The 17739-nt window shown below is 54.9% G+C and overlaps 2 protein-coding genes across 2 annotated transcripts; one reads left to right on the forward strand and one right to left on the reverse strand.

The window, feature by feature from the left end:
- Positions 1–928: 928 nt before the first annotated feature.
- On the forward strand, positions 929–13610 carry LOC122922925 (serine/threonine-protein kinase SIK1-like). Its single transcript, XM_044273694.1, has 14 exons — positions 929–1026; positions 4778–4922; positions 5003–5119; positions 5243–5306; positions 5391–5552; positions 5887–6011; positions 6118–6241; positions 8154–8356; positions 8440–8556; positions 8641–8730; positions 10801–10930; positions 11009–11212; positions 11339–11510; positions 11585–13610. Exons 2-14 carry the CDS (start codon positions 4779–4781, stop codon positions 11730–11732), a joined length of 1800 nt encoding a protein of 599 aa, XP_044129629.1. The 5' UTR covers positions 929–1026; position 4778; the 3' UTR covers positions 11733–13610.
- A 1375-nt stretch (positions 13611–14985) lies between these two features.
- LOC122922926 (alpha-crystallin A chain) lies at positions 14986–17166 on the reverse strand. Its single transcript, XM_044273695.1, has 3 exons — positions 16978–17166; positions 16416–16538; positions 14986–15280 (listed from the first exon to the last, which is right to left on the reverse strand). Exons 1-3 carry the CDS (start codon positions 17164–17166, stop codon positions 15071–15073), a joined length of 522 nt encoding a protein of 173 aa, XP_044129630.1. The 3' UTR covers positions 14986–15070.
- Positions 17167–17739: the final 573 nt, after the last annotated feature.

Here is a 17739-nt window from a genome sequence, read left to right on the forward strand (position 1 = left end):
CCTGTATATAGAGGCTCCCTGTATATATATATATCCTCCATGTGGATGTATAGACTCTGTATATAGAGGCTCCCTGTATATATATATCCTCCATGTGGATGTATAGACCCTGTATATATATATATATAACCTCCATGTGGATGTATAGATCCTGTATATAGAGGCTCCCTGTATATATATATCCTCCATGTGGATGTATAGACCCTGTATATATATATATATATCCTCCATGTGGCTGTATAGACCCTGTATATAGAGGCTCCCTGTATATATATATATCCTCCATGTGGATGTATAGACTCTGTATATAGAGGCTCCCTGTATATATATATCCTCCATGTGGATGTATAGACCCTGTATATATATATATATAACCTCCATGTGGATGTATAGATCCTGTATATAGAGGCTCCCTGTATATATATATACCATCCATGTGGATGTATAGACCCTGTATATATATATATATAACCTCCATGTGGATGTATAGACCCTGTATATATATATATATAACCTCCATGTGGATGTATAGATCCTGTATATAGAGGCTCCCTGTATATATATATACCATCCATGTGGATGTATAGACCCTGTATATATATATATATATATATATATATATATATACCCTCGCTCTCCCCCCTATACATATATGGAATATTCCCCCTCCCAGCGTCATGTCTACATCATCCTGCAGTTCCGTCTTTTGCCGCCAGGTGTCCGACTCTCGCCGTTGACGTCACTCTCCTACTGCGCAGACGCATTCAGAGCAAACTGAGACCTGACGATTATGGCACCAGCTGTTCTCTAACGTCATCTCTTGGTAACCATAGTAACGGAGACATCAGTGCGCGCGTCAGAATTCCCGGTCACCAAGCAACGGGGCGGACTTCTACTTGTTTTGACGTAAGTGTGACGTCAATGAGGCGGAGTTATGGAACAGAGACTCAGGAACACGTGATGAACGGAGAGAGAAGTGAAGAAACCGGGAGAAGAATCCCGGAGACCGGGAGCTGAGGCCGGCAGGTGAGACTGACAACCCGACACCCGAATCTCACTGACACCCGGACCGGGGACACCCGAATCTACCCGACACCCGGACCGGGGACACCCGAATCTCACTGACACCCGGACCGGGGACACCCGAATCTCCCTGACACTGACACCCGGACCGGGGACACCCTAATCTCCCTGACACTCAGACCGGGGACACCCGAATCTCCCTGACACCCGGACCTGGGACACCCGAATCTCCCTGACACTCAGACCGGGGACACCCGAATCTCCCTGACACCCGGACCTGGGACACCCGAATCTCCCTGACACTCAGACCGGGGACACCCGAATCTCCCTGACACCCGGACCTGGGACACCCGAATCTCCCTGACACCCGGACCTGGGACACCCGAATCTCCCTGACACTCAGACCGGGGACACCCGAATCTCCCTGACACCCGGACCTGGGACACCCGAATCTCCCTGACACCCGGACCTGGGACACCCGAATCTCCCTGACACCCGGACCTGGGACACCCGAATCTCCCTGACACCCGAATCTCCCTGACACTCAGACCGGGGACACCCGAATCTCCCTGACACTCAGACCGGGGACACCCGAATCTCCCTGACACCCGGACCTGGGACACCCGAATCTCCCTGACACTCTGACCGGGGACACCCGAATCTCCCTGACACTCAGACCGGGGACACCCGAATCTCCTGACACCCGAATCTCCCTGACACCCGGACCTGGGACACCCGAATCTCCCTGACACCCGGACCGGGGACACCCGAATCTCCCTGACACCCGAATCTCCCTGACACTCAGACCGGGGACACCCGAATCTCCTGACACCCGAATCTCCCTGACACCCGGACCTGGGACACCCGAATCTCCCTGACACCCGGACCGGGGACACCCGAATCTCCCTGACACCCGAATCTCCCTGACACTCAGACCGGGGACACCCGAATCTCCTGACACCCGAATCTCCCTGACACCCGGACCGGGGACACCCGAATCTCCCTGACACTCTGACCGGGGACACCCGAATCTCCCTGACACTCTGACCGGGGACACCCGAATCTCCCTGACACTCTGACCGGGGACACCCGAATCTCCCTGACACTCTGACCGGGGACACCCGAATCTCCCTGACACTCTGACCGGGGACACCCGAATCTCCCTGACACCCGGACCGGGGACACCCGAATCTCCCTGACACCCGGACCGGGGACACCCGAATCTCCCTGACACCCGGACCGGGGACACCCGAATCTCCCTGACACCCGGACCGGGGACACCCGAATCTCCCTGACACCCGGACCGGAGACACCCGAATCTCCCTGACACCCGGACCGGGGACACCCCGAATCTCCCTGACACCCGGACCGGGGACACCCGAATCTCCCTGACACCCGGACCGGGACACCCGAATCTCCCTGACCCGGAACCGGGACACCCGAATCTCCCTGACACCCGGACCGGGAGACACCCGAATCTCCCTGACACCCGGACCGGGGACACCCGAATCTCCCTGACACCCTACGGGGACACCGAATCTCCTGACCCGGACCGGGGACACCCGAACTCCCTGACACCCGGACCGGGGACACCCGAATCTCCCTGACACCCGGACCGGGGACACCCGAATCTCCCTGACACCCGGACCGGGGACAACCCGAATCTCTCTGACACTCTGACCGGGGACACCCGAATCTCCCTGACACTCTGACCGGGGACACCCGAATCTCCCTGACACTCTGACCGGGGACACCCTAATCTCCCTGACACTCTGACCGGGACACCCGAATCTCCTGACACTCTGACCGGGGACACCCGAATCTCCCTGACACTCTGACCGGGGACACCCGAATCTCCCTGACACCCGGACCGGGGACACCCCGAATCTCCCTGACACCCGGACCGGGGACACCCGAATCTCCCTGACACCCGGACCGGGGACACCCGAATCTCCCTGACACCCGGACCGGGGACACCGAATCTCCCTGACACCCGGACCGGGGACACCCGAATCTCCCTGACACCCGGACCGGAGACACCCGAATCTCCTGACACCCGGACCGGGGACACCCGAATCTCCCTGACACCCGGACCGGGGACACCCGAATCTCCCTGACACCCGGACCGGAGACACCCGAATCTCCCTGACACCCGGACCGGGGACACCCGAATCTCCCTGACACCCGGACCGGGGACACCCGAATCTCCCTGACACTCTGACCGGGGACACCCGAATCTCCCTGACACTCTGACCGGGGACACCCGAATCTCCCTGACACTCTGACCGGGGACACCCTAATCTCCCCTGACACTCTGACCGAGGGACACCCGAATCTCCCTGACACTCTGCCGGGGACACCCGAATCTCCCTGACACTCATGACCGGGGACACCCGAATCTCCCTGACACCGGACCGGGGACACCCGAATCTCCCTGACACCCGGACCGGGGACACCCGACTCTCCCTGACACCCGGACCGGGGACACCGAATCTCCCTGACACCCGGACCGGGGACACCCGAATCTCCCTGACACCCGGACCGGGGACACCGAATCTCCTGACACCCGGACCGGAGACACCCGAATCTCCCTGACACCGGACCGGGGACACCCGAATCTCCTGACACCCGGACCGGGGACACCCGAATCTCCCTGACACCCGGACCGGAGACACCCGAATCTCCTGACACCGGACCGGGGACCACCCGAATCTCCCTGACACCCGGACCGGGGACACCCGAATCTCCCTGACACCCGGACCGGGGACCACCCGAATCTCCCTGACACCGGACCGGGGACACCCGAATCTCCCTGACACTCTGACCGGGGACACCCGAATCTCCCTGACACTCTGACCGGGGACACCCGAATCTCCCTGACACTCTGACCGGGGACACCCTAATCTCCCTGACACTCTGACCGGGGACACCCGAATCTCCCTGACACTCTGACCGGGGACACCCGAATCTCCCTGACACTCTGACCGGGGACACCCGAATCTCCCTGACACCCGGACCGGGGACACCCGAATCTCCCTGACACCCGGACCGGGGACACCCGAATCTCCCTGACACCCGGACCGGGGACACCCGAATCTCCCTGACACCCGGACCGGGGACACCCGAATCTCCCTGACACCCGGACCGGGGACACCCGAATCTCCCTGACACCCGGCCGGGGACACCCGAATCTCCCTGACACCGGACCGGGGACACCCGAATCTCCCTGACACCCGGACGGGGACACCCGAATCTCCCTGACACCCGGACCGGGACACCCGAATCTCCCTGACACCCGGACCGGGGACATACCCGAATCCCCCTGACACCCGACCGGGGACACCGAATCTCCCTGACACCAGTACCGGGGACACCCGAATCTCCCTGACACCCTGACCGGGGGACACCCGAATCTCCCTGACACCCGACCGGGGACACCCTAATCTCCCTGACACCCGGACCGGGGGACACCCGAATCTCCCTGACACCCGGACCGTGGACACCCGAATCTCCTGACACCCGGACCGGGGACACCCGAATTCTCCCTGACACCCGGACCGGGGACACCCGAATCTCCCTGACACCCGGACCGGGGACACCCGAATCTCCCTGACACCGACCGGGGACACGCCTGAATCTCCCTGACACCCGGACCGGTGACACCCGAATCTCCCTGACAGCCCGGACCGGGGACACATGCTCTGTATCCCCTGCCCCACATTGTGTGACCCCCGGACTCTCCTCTCTCTGGCAGGATGGTGATTCTCAGGGACAGCTGTGGTCGGGGTGTCGCCCCCCGCAGGCCGCTCCGGGTCGGATTTTATGACATTGAAGGGACACTCGGCAAGGGAAACTTTGCGGTGGTGAAACTGGCGCGGCATCGAGTGACCAACACCCAGGTAACACAGGGAGAATGGCGCTGCTGTGGGGGCGGAGCCTGTGGGTCACGGCGGTCTCACTCCCCTCCTCCTCTTTATAGGTCGCCATTAAAATCATCGATAAAACACGACTGGACCGCGCCAATCTGGAGAAGATTTACCGGGAGGTCCAGATCATGAAGCGCCTGCGCCACCCCCACATCATCCGCCTCTACCAGGTGAGACCCCTGTACCCATACCGCCCCTCAGGCGGCCCTGGCCCCTGTGCCCCTCAGGCGGCCCTGGCCCCTGTGCCCCCCACGCGGCCCTCGCCCGCCATTATTCTTCCTCTCTTGTTGCAGGTGATGGAGACCAAAGACATGATCTATCTGGTGACGGAGTACGCCCGGAGCGGGGAGTTATTTGGTGAGTGAGGACTTGTCGTAGCCGGTGGAGTAGACCTCATGCCCGATGGCTGCTCACCCTGTGCTCGTCCCCTGTGTCCTGCAGATTACCTGACCGCGCGAGGACGCCTGTCCGAGGAAGAAGCCCGTGCCAAGTTCCTGCAGATCCTGTGTGCCGTGGAATACTGTCACTCCCAGAACATCGTCCACCGCGACCTGAAGACTGAAAACCTGCTGCTGGGGGACAACATGGAGGTCAAACTGGCTGGTGAGTGACTGCCCAGAGAGATGGGGGTGAGGGGTGGTCAGCGGGTGGACACAGGCCCAGGGATGGGCAAGTTGGGTGGGACGGTGCAGTCAGCGAGTGGGCACAGGTTTGGGGATCACATAGGCGCAAGGATGGGCACGGTGGGTGGGACAGTGCAGTCAGTGAGTGGGCACAGGTGTGGGGATGACATAGACACGGTGGGTGGGCCTTTATGTTCAGGGGGAGGGTCATAATGGGTGGGACAGCGTGGTTGGGATGGGCATGGTCCATGGGTGGACACAGGAGCAGGGACGGGCAGGGCTGGCGGTAACCGTCTGTTACTATTTCTCTGCAGATTTTGGCTTTGGTAACTTCTACATGGAAGGTCGACCCCTGAACACCTGGTGCGGGAGCCCCCCGTATGCTGCGCCGGAGGTGTTCCAGGGAAAGGAGTATGAGGGCCCCCTACTGGATATCTGGGTGAGGACACGCACGTAGCAGGACCCTGTGTGCCGTCTTGCGTGGGTGTCGCGGGCAGCGGGTTCCCGTCACAGCTCTCTCATGTGCAGTCCCTTCTTCTCTGCAGAGTTTGGGGGTCGTCCTGTATGTTTTGCTTTGTGGGTCATTTCCCTTTGATGGACCAAACCTGCCGATCCTGCGTCAGCGGGTCCTGGACGGGCGCTTCAGAATCCCGTACTACATGTCCCAAGGTGAGGCGCCCCCTGTGGACACAGGAGGGAGTACATGAATAGCTTCCCTGTTTTTCTTGCCTTCTGATCTCCTCCTCCTGTGTTTTTCCTGCCCCCCCAATCTCCTCCTCCTCTTCCTCCTGTATTTTTCCTGCCCCCCCGATCTCCTCCTCCTTTTCTTCCTCCTGTGTATTTCCTGCCCCCCGATCTCCTCCTCTTCCTCCTGTGTTTTTCCTGCCCCCCGATCGCCTCCTCCTCCTCCTCTCCTCCTGTGTTTTTCCTGCCCCCAGATCTCCTCCTCCTCCTCCTCCTGTGTTTTTTCCTGCCCCCAGATCTCCTCCTCCTCCTTGGTTTTTCCTGCCCCCAGATCTCCTCCTCCTCCTGTGTTTTTCCTGCCCCCGATCTCCTCCTCCTCCTCCTGTGTTTTCCTGCTCCCCCGATCTCCTCATCCTCCTCCTCCTCCTCCTCCTCCTCCTCCTGTGTTTTTTCTGACCCCCGATCTCCTCCTGTGTTTTTCCTGACCCCCGATCTCCTCCTCCTGTGTTTTTCCTGACCCTATCTCCTCTCGCTCCTTGTTTTTCCTGACCGGCCCCGATCTCCTCTCCTGTGTTTTTCCTGACCCCCGATCTCCTCCTCCTGTGTTTTTTCCTGACCCCCGATCTCTCTCCTCCTCCTGTGTTTTTCCTGACCCCCGATCTCCTCCTCCTCCTCCTGTGTTTTTCCTGACCCCCGGATCTCCTCCTCCTCCTGTGTTTTTCCTGACCCCCCGATCTCCTCCTCCTCCTGTGTTTTTCCTGACCCCCGATCTCCTCCTCCTCCTGTGTTTTTCCTGACCCCCGATCTCCTCCTCCTCCTCCTCCTCCTCCTGTGTTTTTCCTGACCCCCGATCTTCTCCTCCTCCTCCTCCTCCTGTGTTTTTCCTGACCCCCGATCTTCTCCTCCCTCCTCCCTCCTCCTGTGTTTTTCCTGACCCCCGATCTTCTCCTCCTCCTCCTCCTGTGTTTTTCCTGACCCCCGATCTTCTCCTCCTCCTCCTGTGTTTTCCTGACCCCGCGATCTTCTCCTCCTCCTCCTGTGTTTTTCCTGACCCCCGATCTCGCCTCCTCCTCCTCCTGTGTTTTTCCTGACCCCGATCTTCCTCCTCCTCCTCCTCCTGTGTTTTTCCTGACCCCCGATCTCCTCCTCGCTTCCTCCCTCCCTGTGTTTTTCCTGACCCCCGATCTTCTCCTCCTCCTCCTCCTGTGTTTTTCCTGACCCCCGATCTTCTCCTCCTCCTCCTGTGTTTTTCCTGACCCCCGATCTTCTCCTCCTCCTCCTGTGTTTTTTCCTGACCCCCGATCTTCTCCTCCTCCTCCTGTGTTTTTCCCTGACCCCCGATCTTCTCCTCCTCCTCCTGTGTTTTTCCTGACCCCCGATCTTCTCCTCCTCCTCCTGTGTTTTTCCTGACCCCCGATCTTCTCCTCCTCCTCCTGTGTTTTCCTGACCCCCGATCTCCTCCTCCTCCTCCCTCCTCCTCCTCCTCCTCCTGTGTTTTCTCCTGCCCCCCCGATCTCCTCCTCCTCCTCCTCCTCCTGGTTTTTCCTGCTCCCCGATCTCCTCCTCCTCCTCCTCCTCCTCCTCCTCCTGTGTTTTTCCTGACCCCCGATCTTCTCCTCCTCCTCCTCCTGTGTTTTCCTGACCCCCGATCTTCTCCTCCTCCTCCTCCTGTGTTTTTCCTGACCCCCGATCTTCTCCTCCTCCTCCTGTGTTTTTCCTGACCCCCGATCTTCTCCTCCTCCTCCTGTGTTTTTCCTGACCCCCGATCTTCTCCTCCTCCTGCTGTGTTTTTCCTGACCCTCGATCTTCTTCTTCTTCTCCTCCTCCTCCTCCTCCTCCTGTGTTTTTCCTGACCCCCGATCTCCTCCATGGCTTGACGCCTGTGCTCTACCCTCAGACTGCGAGTCTCTGCTGCGCCGGATGCTGGTGGTGGACCCGGGGAAGAGGCTGAACATTGCACAGATCAGACAGCACCGGTGGTTCCAGGGTGTGGCCCCCCAGCAGCCGCTCCTGCACAGTGATTTCCTGGCCCCCCAGCTCAGTGTACAAGTCCTGGCCATCATGCAGAATCTTGGCATTGACAGAGAGCGCACCCTGCAGGTGAGTAGTGGCACAGCCTGTCCAGCAGGGCTCCTCGGAGCAGCTCCGTGTCTGGGGTTGACTCTTCTTCTCTCGGTTCTCAGGCTCTACAGAACGACACGTATGATCATTACGCCGCCATCTACTACCTCCTGGTGGAGCGGCTGCAGGAGTCACGGTTTGGGCAGCTCCCGGAAGCCAGAGCTTCAGACTGTGTGAAGGTGAGGGCTGTGCGGAGGGGGAGGGTATGAGGGGCCACATGCCCCCTGGTGGCAGCACTGACTCAGGATCTCCTCTTCCCACAGGCTCCCCTTTCCTCCACTGTTTCTCCTCTCCTGTGTCAGCCGCAGGCAGCAGTGGCAGATTATGATTGTGAGCTCAGCGGCCCACTGCAGGTAAGAAGAAGGCCACACATGTACTGGCACACACTCAGATGTATGTATATGTACTGGCACACACTCAGATGTATGTATATGTACTGGCACACACTCAGATGTATGTATATGTACTGGCACACACTCTTATATACATGTACTGGCACACACTCCTATACATGTACTGGCACACACTCAGATGTATGTATATGTACTGGCACACACTCAGATGTATGTATATGTACTGGCGCACACTCTTATATACATGTACTGGCACACACTCCTATACATGTACTGGCACACACTCCTATACATGTACTGGCACACACTCTTATATACATGTACTGGCACACACTCTTATATACATGTCCTGGCACACACTCTTATATACATGTACTGGCACACACTCTTATATACATGTCCTGGCACACACTCTTATATACATGTACTGGCACACACTCTTATATACATGTCCTGGCACACACTCTTATATACATGTACTGGCACACACTCTTATATACATGTACTGACACACACTCTTATATACATGTCCTGGCACACACTCTTATATACATGTACTGGCACACACTCTTATATACATGTCCTGGCACACACTCACACGTGTGTATATATATATATACATGTACTGGCACACTCGCACCTATATATGTACGTACTTACGTAAAATCTCTTTAACCCCTTCACGCATTTGGACGTACAGGTACATCATTGCGTGCCAGGGGATGTATGGGGCGGGCCTCTGCAGTGAACCCGCTCCATACGCGCGATCTGCCCGCTGTATGATACAGCCAGCATCCGGCTGCACTGACAGGAAGCAGCGATCGTGCCGCCCCCTGCCATTTAACCCCTCAGGTGCCGCGATCAAGACTGATCGCAGCACCTGTGAAGTGATGCAGCGCCATCTTTCTTCCGATCGGAGCCCCCGCAGTTAAATCGTGGGGCTAAGAGCGGTTGCCATGGCAGCCTGGACGCTGCTGAAGCCAACCAGACCTGCCATGGCTTTCTCCATACGAGGCACAAGGTAGAATGGAGAGTGACCGGAATAGATCTCTGTTATGGTCAATAGGAGAGAGGATCAAAAGATCCCACGTACGAGGCCTCTATGGGGGATAATTGCTGTAAAAAAAAAAAAAAAAAAAAAAAAAGTTAAATAAAGTAAAAAAAAAACACACCAATATATTTATATAGTTTAAATCACCCCCCCTTTTCCAATTTTACACATAAAAATACATAAACAATAAAAAAATAAACATATTGGGTATCGCCGCGTCCGAAAATGTCTGAACTATTTAAAATTCTCGTGCAGTGAACGCAGTAACAGAAAAAATATTAAAAACACGCGATTTTCCTTCTTTTTTTTTTTTTTCATTTCATCCTCCAAAAAAAGTGAATAACGGAGATCAAAACGCTGTATATACTACGAAAACTCCAGTTCGTTACGCAAAAAACAAGCCCTTCTACGGCTCTGCAGACCGCAATATAGCGATGCAAAGAAAATGTAGATTTGTCAAAAGGTTTTAATTTTTATATATTTTTTTTAAAGTAGTAAAACTCTAACCTGTTGACGTTTGGTATCGCTGCGTTCGTATTTGGTATCGCCGCGTTCGTATTTGGTATCGCCGCGTTCGTATTTGGTATCGCCGCGTTCGTATTTGGTATCGCCGCGTTCGTATTTGGTATCGCCGCGTTCGTACGGAGCCGCAGAATAAGGACGTCAGGTCATTGTTGGTGCACAGTGAACGCTGTGATGTCAAAACCCCACATTTGCCACACAAATACAAGAGATGGTAAATTAAATGGTGGCGTTAAAAAATGCATCTTGTCCCGCAAAAAATAAGCCCTCATATAGTTCTGAACGGAAAAATAAAAAAGTTACGGCTTTTGGAACATGAGGAGGAAAAATCAAAAATGTAAAAATGAAGATAGGCCTGGTCTTGAAGGGGTTAAACGGATAAATCGATGACTCCTTGCACACGCGTGTACATCCTCGTATAGATGCGTCACGTCACACTTACACGGACACTGGTCGGCGGCGCGCAGAGACCTGACTCTTCTGCTCTTCTCTGGCAGTCTCTGCTGTATCTGGGGGAGCCGTCTCTTCTTGGGGCCCCAGTTTCGGCCCCTCACCCTCCGCGGCAGGAGGAGCCGCAGCTGTGTGAACAGACCCTGAAGAGTAGAGATCCGCGGCCGGCAGCACCAGGTAGATGGCAGCTGCTGAATTCCTCTGTGCTGCTTGTCGTCTGGCGGTGCTGTGCGCTCACTGACTTCTCCTCCGCAGATATTCTGGTTTCCTCTGCGTCTTCCCCGTGTCACAGTCTGGAGAGCTGTCTGCGGCCGTCCTGTGACCCGCGCTCGGCAGCGCCCCTCAGTGCCCAGTCAGCGACTCCTGTCCTACAGCATCAGGAAATCCCCTCCGCCAACTGTCTGCTGCCCGTCACCTTCCAGGAGGGGCGCCGAGCATCCGACACCTTCCTGACACAAGGTATGACATGTACTGTACGTGTAGCTGTATGTATGATCCGTGTGTACATGCACTGTACGTGTAGCTGTATGTATGATCCGTGTGTCCATGTGCTGCTGTCCATTAACCCTTCGTACGTATGTTCAGGAGCCAGTGCACTTCGTCAGCTCCGGAGGTCTGTTCGAGTTCGTGGTCTCCTGTGTCTCAGTAAGCTTCGTCATCGAGGGCTCTCTGCCCGAGTGGGGGGGCGCTCTGCGGCCAGCACTCATGGTTCTGGAGACTCCCCAGGGTTCCTGCTGGACGTCCTGCAGCAGCAGAGGTAAGTGGTCACTGCTGAAGACTGTTCCCAGCAGCCACGAGCCGGGAGCCTCATCGTTGTCTCTCTTCCTGCAGGCTGCTACAGATTTCCCTCTGCCCTCCCACCACCCCGTCTTCTCCGCTCCCCGAGACTTCTGCAGATTGCTACTTGGAGCCCAAGTTTCTTAAAGAAGCTCATGTGTGGCCCATGACTGTGGACTGTGGGTGCCCCACTGTGCAGTGAATGATGGGGAGTGTAGTAGGCATCTTAGACTTTACCTCGTACCTGCTCCTGGGCGGAGGGCCTTGCAATATATCACATGCACAAAAGGGGCCGCTCTGTCGCTGGAGGGGGCCGCACAGCACTGACCTGGACCAAGCAATAATCACAAGCACAGAACAAACCGGCAACTTGTCTCCTCCTTAGTGTTTGTATTTACTGTATGTAGCAAGGGCTGGCCACCGCGGTGTGCGCTGGAATTATGACGTGGACCGCTGGCCGCCACAACACTGCGGTGTGCGCTTGAAGTATGACGTGTGGACTGCTGGCCGCCACGACAGCGCAATGTGCCCTGGAAGTATGACGTGTGGACCGCTGGCCGCCACAACAGCATGATGTGCGCTGGAAGTATGACGTGGACTGCTGGCCGCCGTTGCACAGTGTTGTGCGCTGGAACTGTCTGTGGATCTTAGAACGCTGCTATTTCATGAGATGAAACTTTATGCTCCCAAACCTCCTCAACGGCGTCACACTGTAACTTGTCCCTTTTCCCTACCCCAGATGCCCGTGGCTGTTTCTCCTCCTTTATCCTCTCCACCGTACCTGACCTCGTGGCTGCCTCTCCTCCTTTGTCCCCTCCACCGTACCTGACCTCGTGGCTGCCTCTCCTCCTTTGTCCCCTCCACCGTACCTGACCTCTGTGGCTGCCTCTCCTCCTTTGTCCCCTCCCCTGTACCTGACCTTGTGGCGGCCTCTCCTCCTTTGTCCCCTCCACCGTATCTGACCTCCGTGGCTGCCTCTCCTCCTTTGTCCCCTCCACTGTATCTGACCTCGTGGCTGCCTCTCCTCCTTTGTCCCCTCCACTGTATCTGACCTCGTGGCTGCCTCTCCTCCTTTGTCCCCTCCCCTGTACCTGACCTCCGTGGCTGCCTCTCCTCCTTTGTCCCCTCCCCTGTACCTGACCTCGTGGCTGCCTCTCCTCCTTTGTCCCCTCCACCGTACCTGACCTCTGTGGCTGCCTCTCCTCCTTTGTCCCCTCCCCTGTACCTGACCTTGTGGCGGCCTCTCCTCCTTTGTCCCCTCCACCGTATCTGACCTCCGTGGCTGCCTCTCCTCCTTTGTCCCCTCCACTGTATCTGACCTCGTGGCTGCCTCTCCTCCTTTGTCCCCTCCCCTGTACCTGACCTCCGTGGCTGCCTCTCCTCCTTTGTCCCCTCCCCTGTACCTGACCTTGTGGCGGCCTCTCCTCCTTTGTCCCCTCCACCGTATCTGACCTCCGTGGCTGCCTCTCCTCCTTTGTCCCCTCCACTGTATCTGACCTCGTGGCTGCCTCTCCTCCTTTGTCCCCTCCACTGTATCTGACCTCGTGGCTGCCTCTCCTCCTTTGTCCCCTCCACCGTACCTGACCTCTGTGGCTGCCTCTCCTCCTTTGTCCCCTCCCCTGTACCTGACCTCCGTGGCTGCCTCTCCTCCTTTGTCCCCTCCCCTGTACCTGACCTCCGTGGCTGCCTCTCCTCCTTTGTCCCCTCCACCATACCTGACCTCTGTGGCTGCCTCTCCTCCTTTGTCCCCTCCCCTGTACCTGACCTCGTGGCTGCCTCTCCTCCTTTGTCCCCTCCACCGTACCTGACCTCTGTGGCTGCCTCTCCTCCTTTGTCCCCTCCCCTGTACCTGACCTCCGTGGCTGCCTCTCCTCCTTTGTCCCCTCCACTGTATCTGACCTCCGTGGCTGCCTCTCCTCCTTTGTCCCCTCCACCGTATCTGACCTCCGTGGCTGCCTCTCCTCCTCTGAGGGGTTATGTGTTGAGTATTTTCCTGCGTGGTTGCAGGACTGAAGGACACTAACGGGTCAAAGACTCATTTCTACTGAGAAAAGAAACTAAATAAATTATTTTTCATACATGATGGGAGTGATTGCTGTGTTGTGCCCCCCACCCCCTACAAAAAAATAATCCACAAAATTGCTATGAAGGTTTTGTAGCTAAGGACCGGGCCCCTAGGATCCATGAGCCTTTGTGCTTCCTGTGCTGAGGACTTGTCTGGGCTCCAGAGCTTCCTCAGTAGAAAGTGAGAAGTTCTGACCCGTTCTCAAACACTTTGGGGTAGATTTATCATAGCTGGTGGGGATGCCTCATGTACAATTGCCCCTCCAGTCCAGCATTTGCCCCTCAGATATGCCCCATGCACGTGAATGGGGCCGCAGAAGATGCAGAAAGCACACCATGTGCTGTCCACATCCGTATTTGTGGTCTGCAGGCCACCAAAAAATAGAATGTCCTATTCTTGACTGTTTTGCAAACAAGAATAGTCACTTCTAACAGAGCAGGAAGTTCTGATCTGCAACGCACACGGCCAGTATCTGTGTAACGCGGACCGCAGAAACCGCAATGGCTGTGTGCATGAGGCCTTGAGGTAGAGATATCAGGGTTTTAAGGGTGAGCTGAAATGTGAGCCGAATTAATAAACGCCAACAGTGGTCGGTCAACCTAGGTCAGGTCAACGCTTGGCCATGAGTGCATCTGTTCTCAATCACCAGAAGGGATAAGTCTCTTCCAGTGTGAATGTAAGCGTCACCATGTTGAAACCCTACAGCTTGAAGCTTATTTCCTCTGACATCTGCCGGTGGGAAGGAGTTGGAGGTCGCCATACACATTAGAGACCAAAACTGCTGATTTCAGTCGGACCAGTCGACCATCTAATGTGTATGGAGGCCGTCCAACTCTGTATGGTCCCTTTTATACAGGGCACCTCTCCTGCCAAATCCCATACAACCAGTCAGCACAACATCACTGCCCCGGTTTCCACCTTTTATGTGGATTTTTTTTGCAGAGAGTGGGTGGCTCTCAATGAACATCCCACGTTATGAGAGGATCAGGAACTCTCAGACCCCAGGGCAAATTCTGTACCAAGGCTTCCCAGGTATGGGACTTCAGCCCTCCTGTGAGTAAAAGACGAGGCAGGTGCCGGGGGGAGCCCGCTGCCCTATACTACTACTAATCAGGTTTGATTATGGAGGGGTATGAAGGAAGAAGGTGTCAGGATCAATAGTCTCCCTCATATAAACCCAACTCCTCTGGTAACGGTCCATTACTGGAACCTTCTCACCGGTCTCGCCGTTACTACTTCATGGATCACTTCACTCTTATTGTAAAGACCCCATCCTGTATAGGTGATGGGACTATATAGAGTGTGGCCCCTGCTTAGTTTGGCCCCCTCCATAGTTCCATGCATTCATCACACAGACAAACAGACAGCGCTGATATCAGGTTATCTTTATTGCTGGTTTGACCCTATGTCTGTACATCGGGGACAGCAGCTCGGGGTAGACTGTAGGGTGGGGTGTACAGAAGGAGAAGGCTGGTTTAGGAAGAGGGAGCGGAGGTGGGCTTCTCATCGCGGGATACAGGGATAGGTCTCTCGCTGTGGCTTGAATCCAGATTGGAATGCAGTTTGGGACCGGAGAAGGTCAGGATGCCGTCGGCAGAGAGGGAGCAGCTGACTGAGGACTGGTCCAAGCTTGGTGGAAGGCGATAGCGGCGGTGGAACTCCCGGGAGATGTATCCATGATCGTCCTGAACACAAACAGCATGTATTCACTACTTTTACACGCCACCATCTCTGTGCCATACGTGTCAACAACCTGAGCTCCATAAAAGGCCTGAACGTCAATACCTTGTGTGGCATTACTTCAATACAAGACAAATCCGAATTGCATCTGACCTATGAGCTCAGTCCCGTGATTGTAAAGAGATCACATGTATGTTACATGCCTCTACCTCTGTCAACTGGATCACTAGTGTCATCTGCTCGAACACCTGCAGCCTCCCTGGTGAGCAGAGTCTAAATGGGGCACTGCAGAGTATGACGCATACAGCCTGCGGGGGGCGCTGTGATGGCTCCTGCCTCGTATTACAGAGTATGACACATGGGGACAAGCAATGGCATAATGATCATTCCTTCCCAAACTGTGGAGGCAATCACTGCATGTAGTAGCAGCGGTCTCCTCTGCTAGCTAGCACGCTATTGCCGGGAAGGAACGCTTTCCTCCCGACAATCGCTTGCTGATCTGCCTGTCTAATACAGGCTTTACATACACTGCAGACACATCAATCATCCATCCCTCCACCCATCAGAGAATCTAATCTGTGGACACATCAGTCATCTATCCCTCCATCCATCCATCAGAGGATCTACCCTGTGGACACATCAGTCAAATATCCCTCCATCCATCCATCAGAGGATCTACCCTGTAGACACATCAGTCAAATATCCCTCCATCCATCCAAGGATCTACCCTGTAGACACATCAGTCAACTATCCATCCATCCATCAGATCTACACTGTGGACACATCAGTCATCTATCCCTTCACCCATCAGAGGATCTACTCTATAGACACATCAGTCATCTATCCCTCCACCCATCAGAGGATCTACCCTGTGGACACATCAGTCATCTATCACTCCACCCATCAGAGGATCTACCCTGTGGACACATCAGTCATCTATCCCTCTATCCACCCATCAGAGGATCTACCCTATAGACACATCAGTCATCTATCCATCCCTCCATCCATCAGTGGATCTACCCTGAGGACACATCAACCATCCATCCATCCCTTCACCCATCAGAGATTCTACCCCGTGGACACATCAATCATCCATCCCTTCACCCATAACAGGATCTACCGTGTGGACACATCACCCACCTGTCTTTCACTGTGTTTTCCATGGATCTCCACAAAGTCATCCTGAAGTTTGACTGTCAGATCCTCAGGAGAAAAATGCTTCACGTCCAAGTTAATGATAAAACGGTCCCGGTCTGAGCGCACCTGAAATGAGAGACACAGAGCTCATCCATCTGGCCATCCACCATCTTACCTGCAGCTGAAGCATGGACATCACTGATACCAGATGTAATGTATACCCAGCTGGAGTGAATCTTTTTAGCATGTGAGAAGATTTCCTGACATAGAATGATTGAACATTTTATGGAGCGGTTATAGAGTTACCGCTAATATCAGAAGGGAAAGGACAGATGATCAAAATGTTCAACCTCAGCTGGAGATAACTAAAATCCAAACAGGCAATAAAAATAATAGAGAGGGAGTCAGGAGGCTTTCAGGGCATGATGGGGTTTGGTATTGTAACAGAGCCCCATTTTGGAGACCACAGACCTAAAGGAACCTCCACACAAGGGTTCTGCTGGTGGAAGGATTTGTATATTTTAGTGACCACATATTGTACTGATTTGTGACTGGTCGCCCTCACCTCAGAGATGCCAGAGTCCATATATCCCCTGAAGAAGCTCTGCCTGTAGTAAGGGCTGATGGTGGAGGAGAAGAAGGGGTACAGGTCATAATCAAACAGCCCATCTCCAAAAACCTGGTCAAAGACACGGTTGGGATAGAAGGGACCCAGGGCGCGCTTGAACCAAGGGTGCTGAATAGTGATGTCCATGGTTGAGACGTGAAGCCAGACACAGACCTATGTGCCACAATGAGCAGCCAAACCCTTATATATCAGACGAAGTGAAGGGGATCGCACTTTCACATGGGGAGGGATTACACAGAGCCCTCCAGAGAGACATGACTTCATCCACAACCAACCGTCAGCAAATTTCTCTGTCTGACCCGGGGCACAATGTCTGCCCAGCTGGTTTCTCCTGTGCCAGCAAAATCCCTAAATTACTGCATGGGGGTCACAATGGCAAAGTTACAGGAAGCTAAAAATATTAAAGAGATGGTTACTACTATCATAAAGTGAACTACAGGACAAGAAACAAGCTCAGATATTACATGATCAGATTTCACAGATACTGGGACATCATTAGGACCCAAACTCAGACCTCATAGATAAAGATACATCATGAAGAACCCAGAAAATATCTCAGATACATCATGAGGAACCCAGATCAGATCTCATAGATATCATGGGGAGCCCAGATCAGATATCATAGATGCTGATACATCATGAGGAGCCCAAGTCAGATCTCAAAGATACATATACAGCATGAGGAACCCAGATCAGATC

This window comes from Bufo gargarizans, unplaced genomic scaffold (assembly GCF_014858855.1).
Source record: "Bufo gargarizans isolate SCDJY-AF-19 unplaced genomic scaffold, ASM1485885v1 original_scaffold_1062_pilon, whole genome shotgun sequence".
NCBI lineage: Eukaryota > Metazoa > Chordata > Amphibia > Anura > Bufonidae > Bufo > Bufo gargarizans.

What these genes read in the sequence shown, in the direction of transcription:
- LOC122922925 (XM_044273694.1), top strand. Translation starts at nt 4,779, where the DNA reads ATGGTGATTCTCAGGGACAGCTGTGGTCGGGGTGTCGCCCCCCGCAGG. An exon ending in ACATCATCCGCCTCTACCAG is followed by an intron (nt 5,120 to 5,242) that starts GTGAGACCCCTG and finishes CTCTTGTTGCAG; the next exon opens with GTGATGGAGACCAAAGACAT. An exon ending in GAGCTTCAGACTGTGTGAAG is followed by an intron (nt 8,557 to 8,640) that starts GTGAGGGCTGTG and finishes CTCTTCCCACAG; the next exon opens with GCTCCCCTTTCCTCCACTGT.
- LOC122922926 (XM_044273695.1), bottom strand. Translation starts at nt 17,166, where the DNA reads ATGGACATCACTATTCAGCACCCTTGGTTCAAGCGCGCCCTGGGTCCC. An exon ending in TGGACTCTGGCATCTCTGAG is followed by an intron (nt 16,539 to 16,977) that starts GTGAGGGCGACC and finishes CTCTCATTTCAG; the next exon opens with GTGCGCTCAGACCGGGACCG. An exon ending in GAAAACACAGTGAAAGACAG is followed by an intron (nt 15,281 to 16,415) that starts GTGGGTGATGTG and finishes GTTTGTGTTCAG; the next exon opens with GACGATCATGGATACATCTC.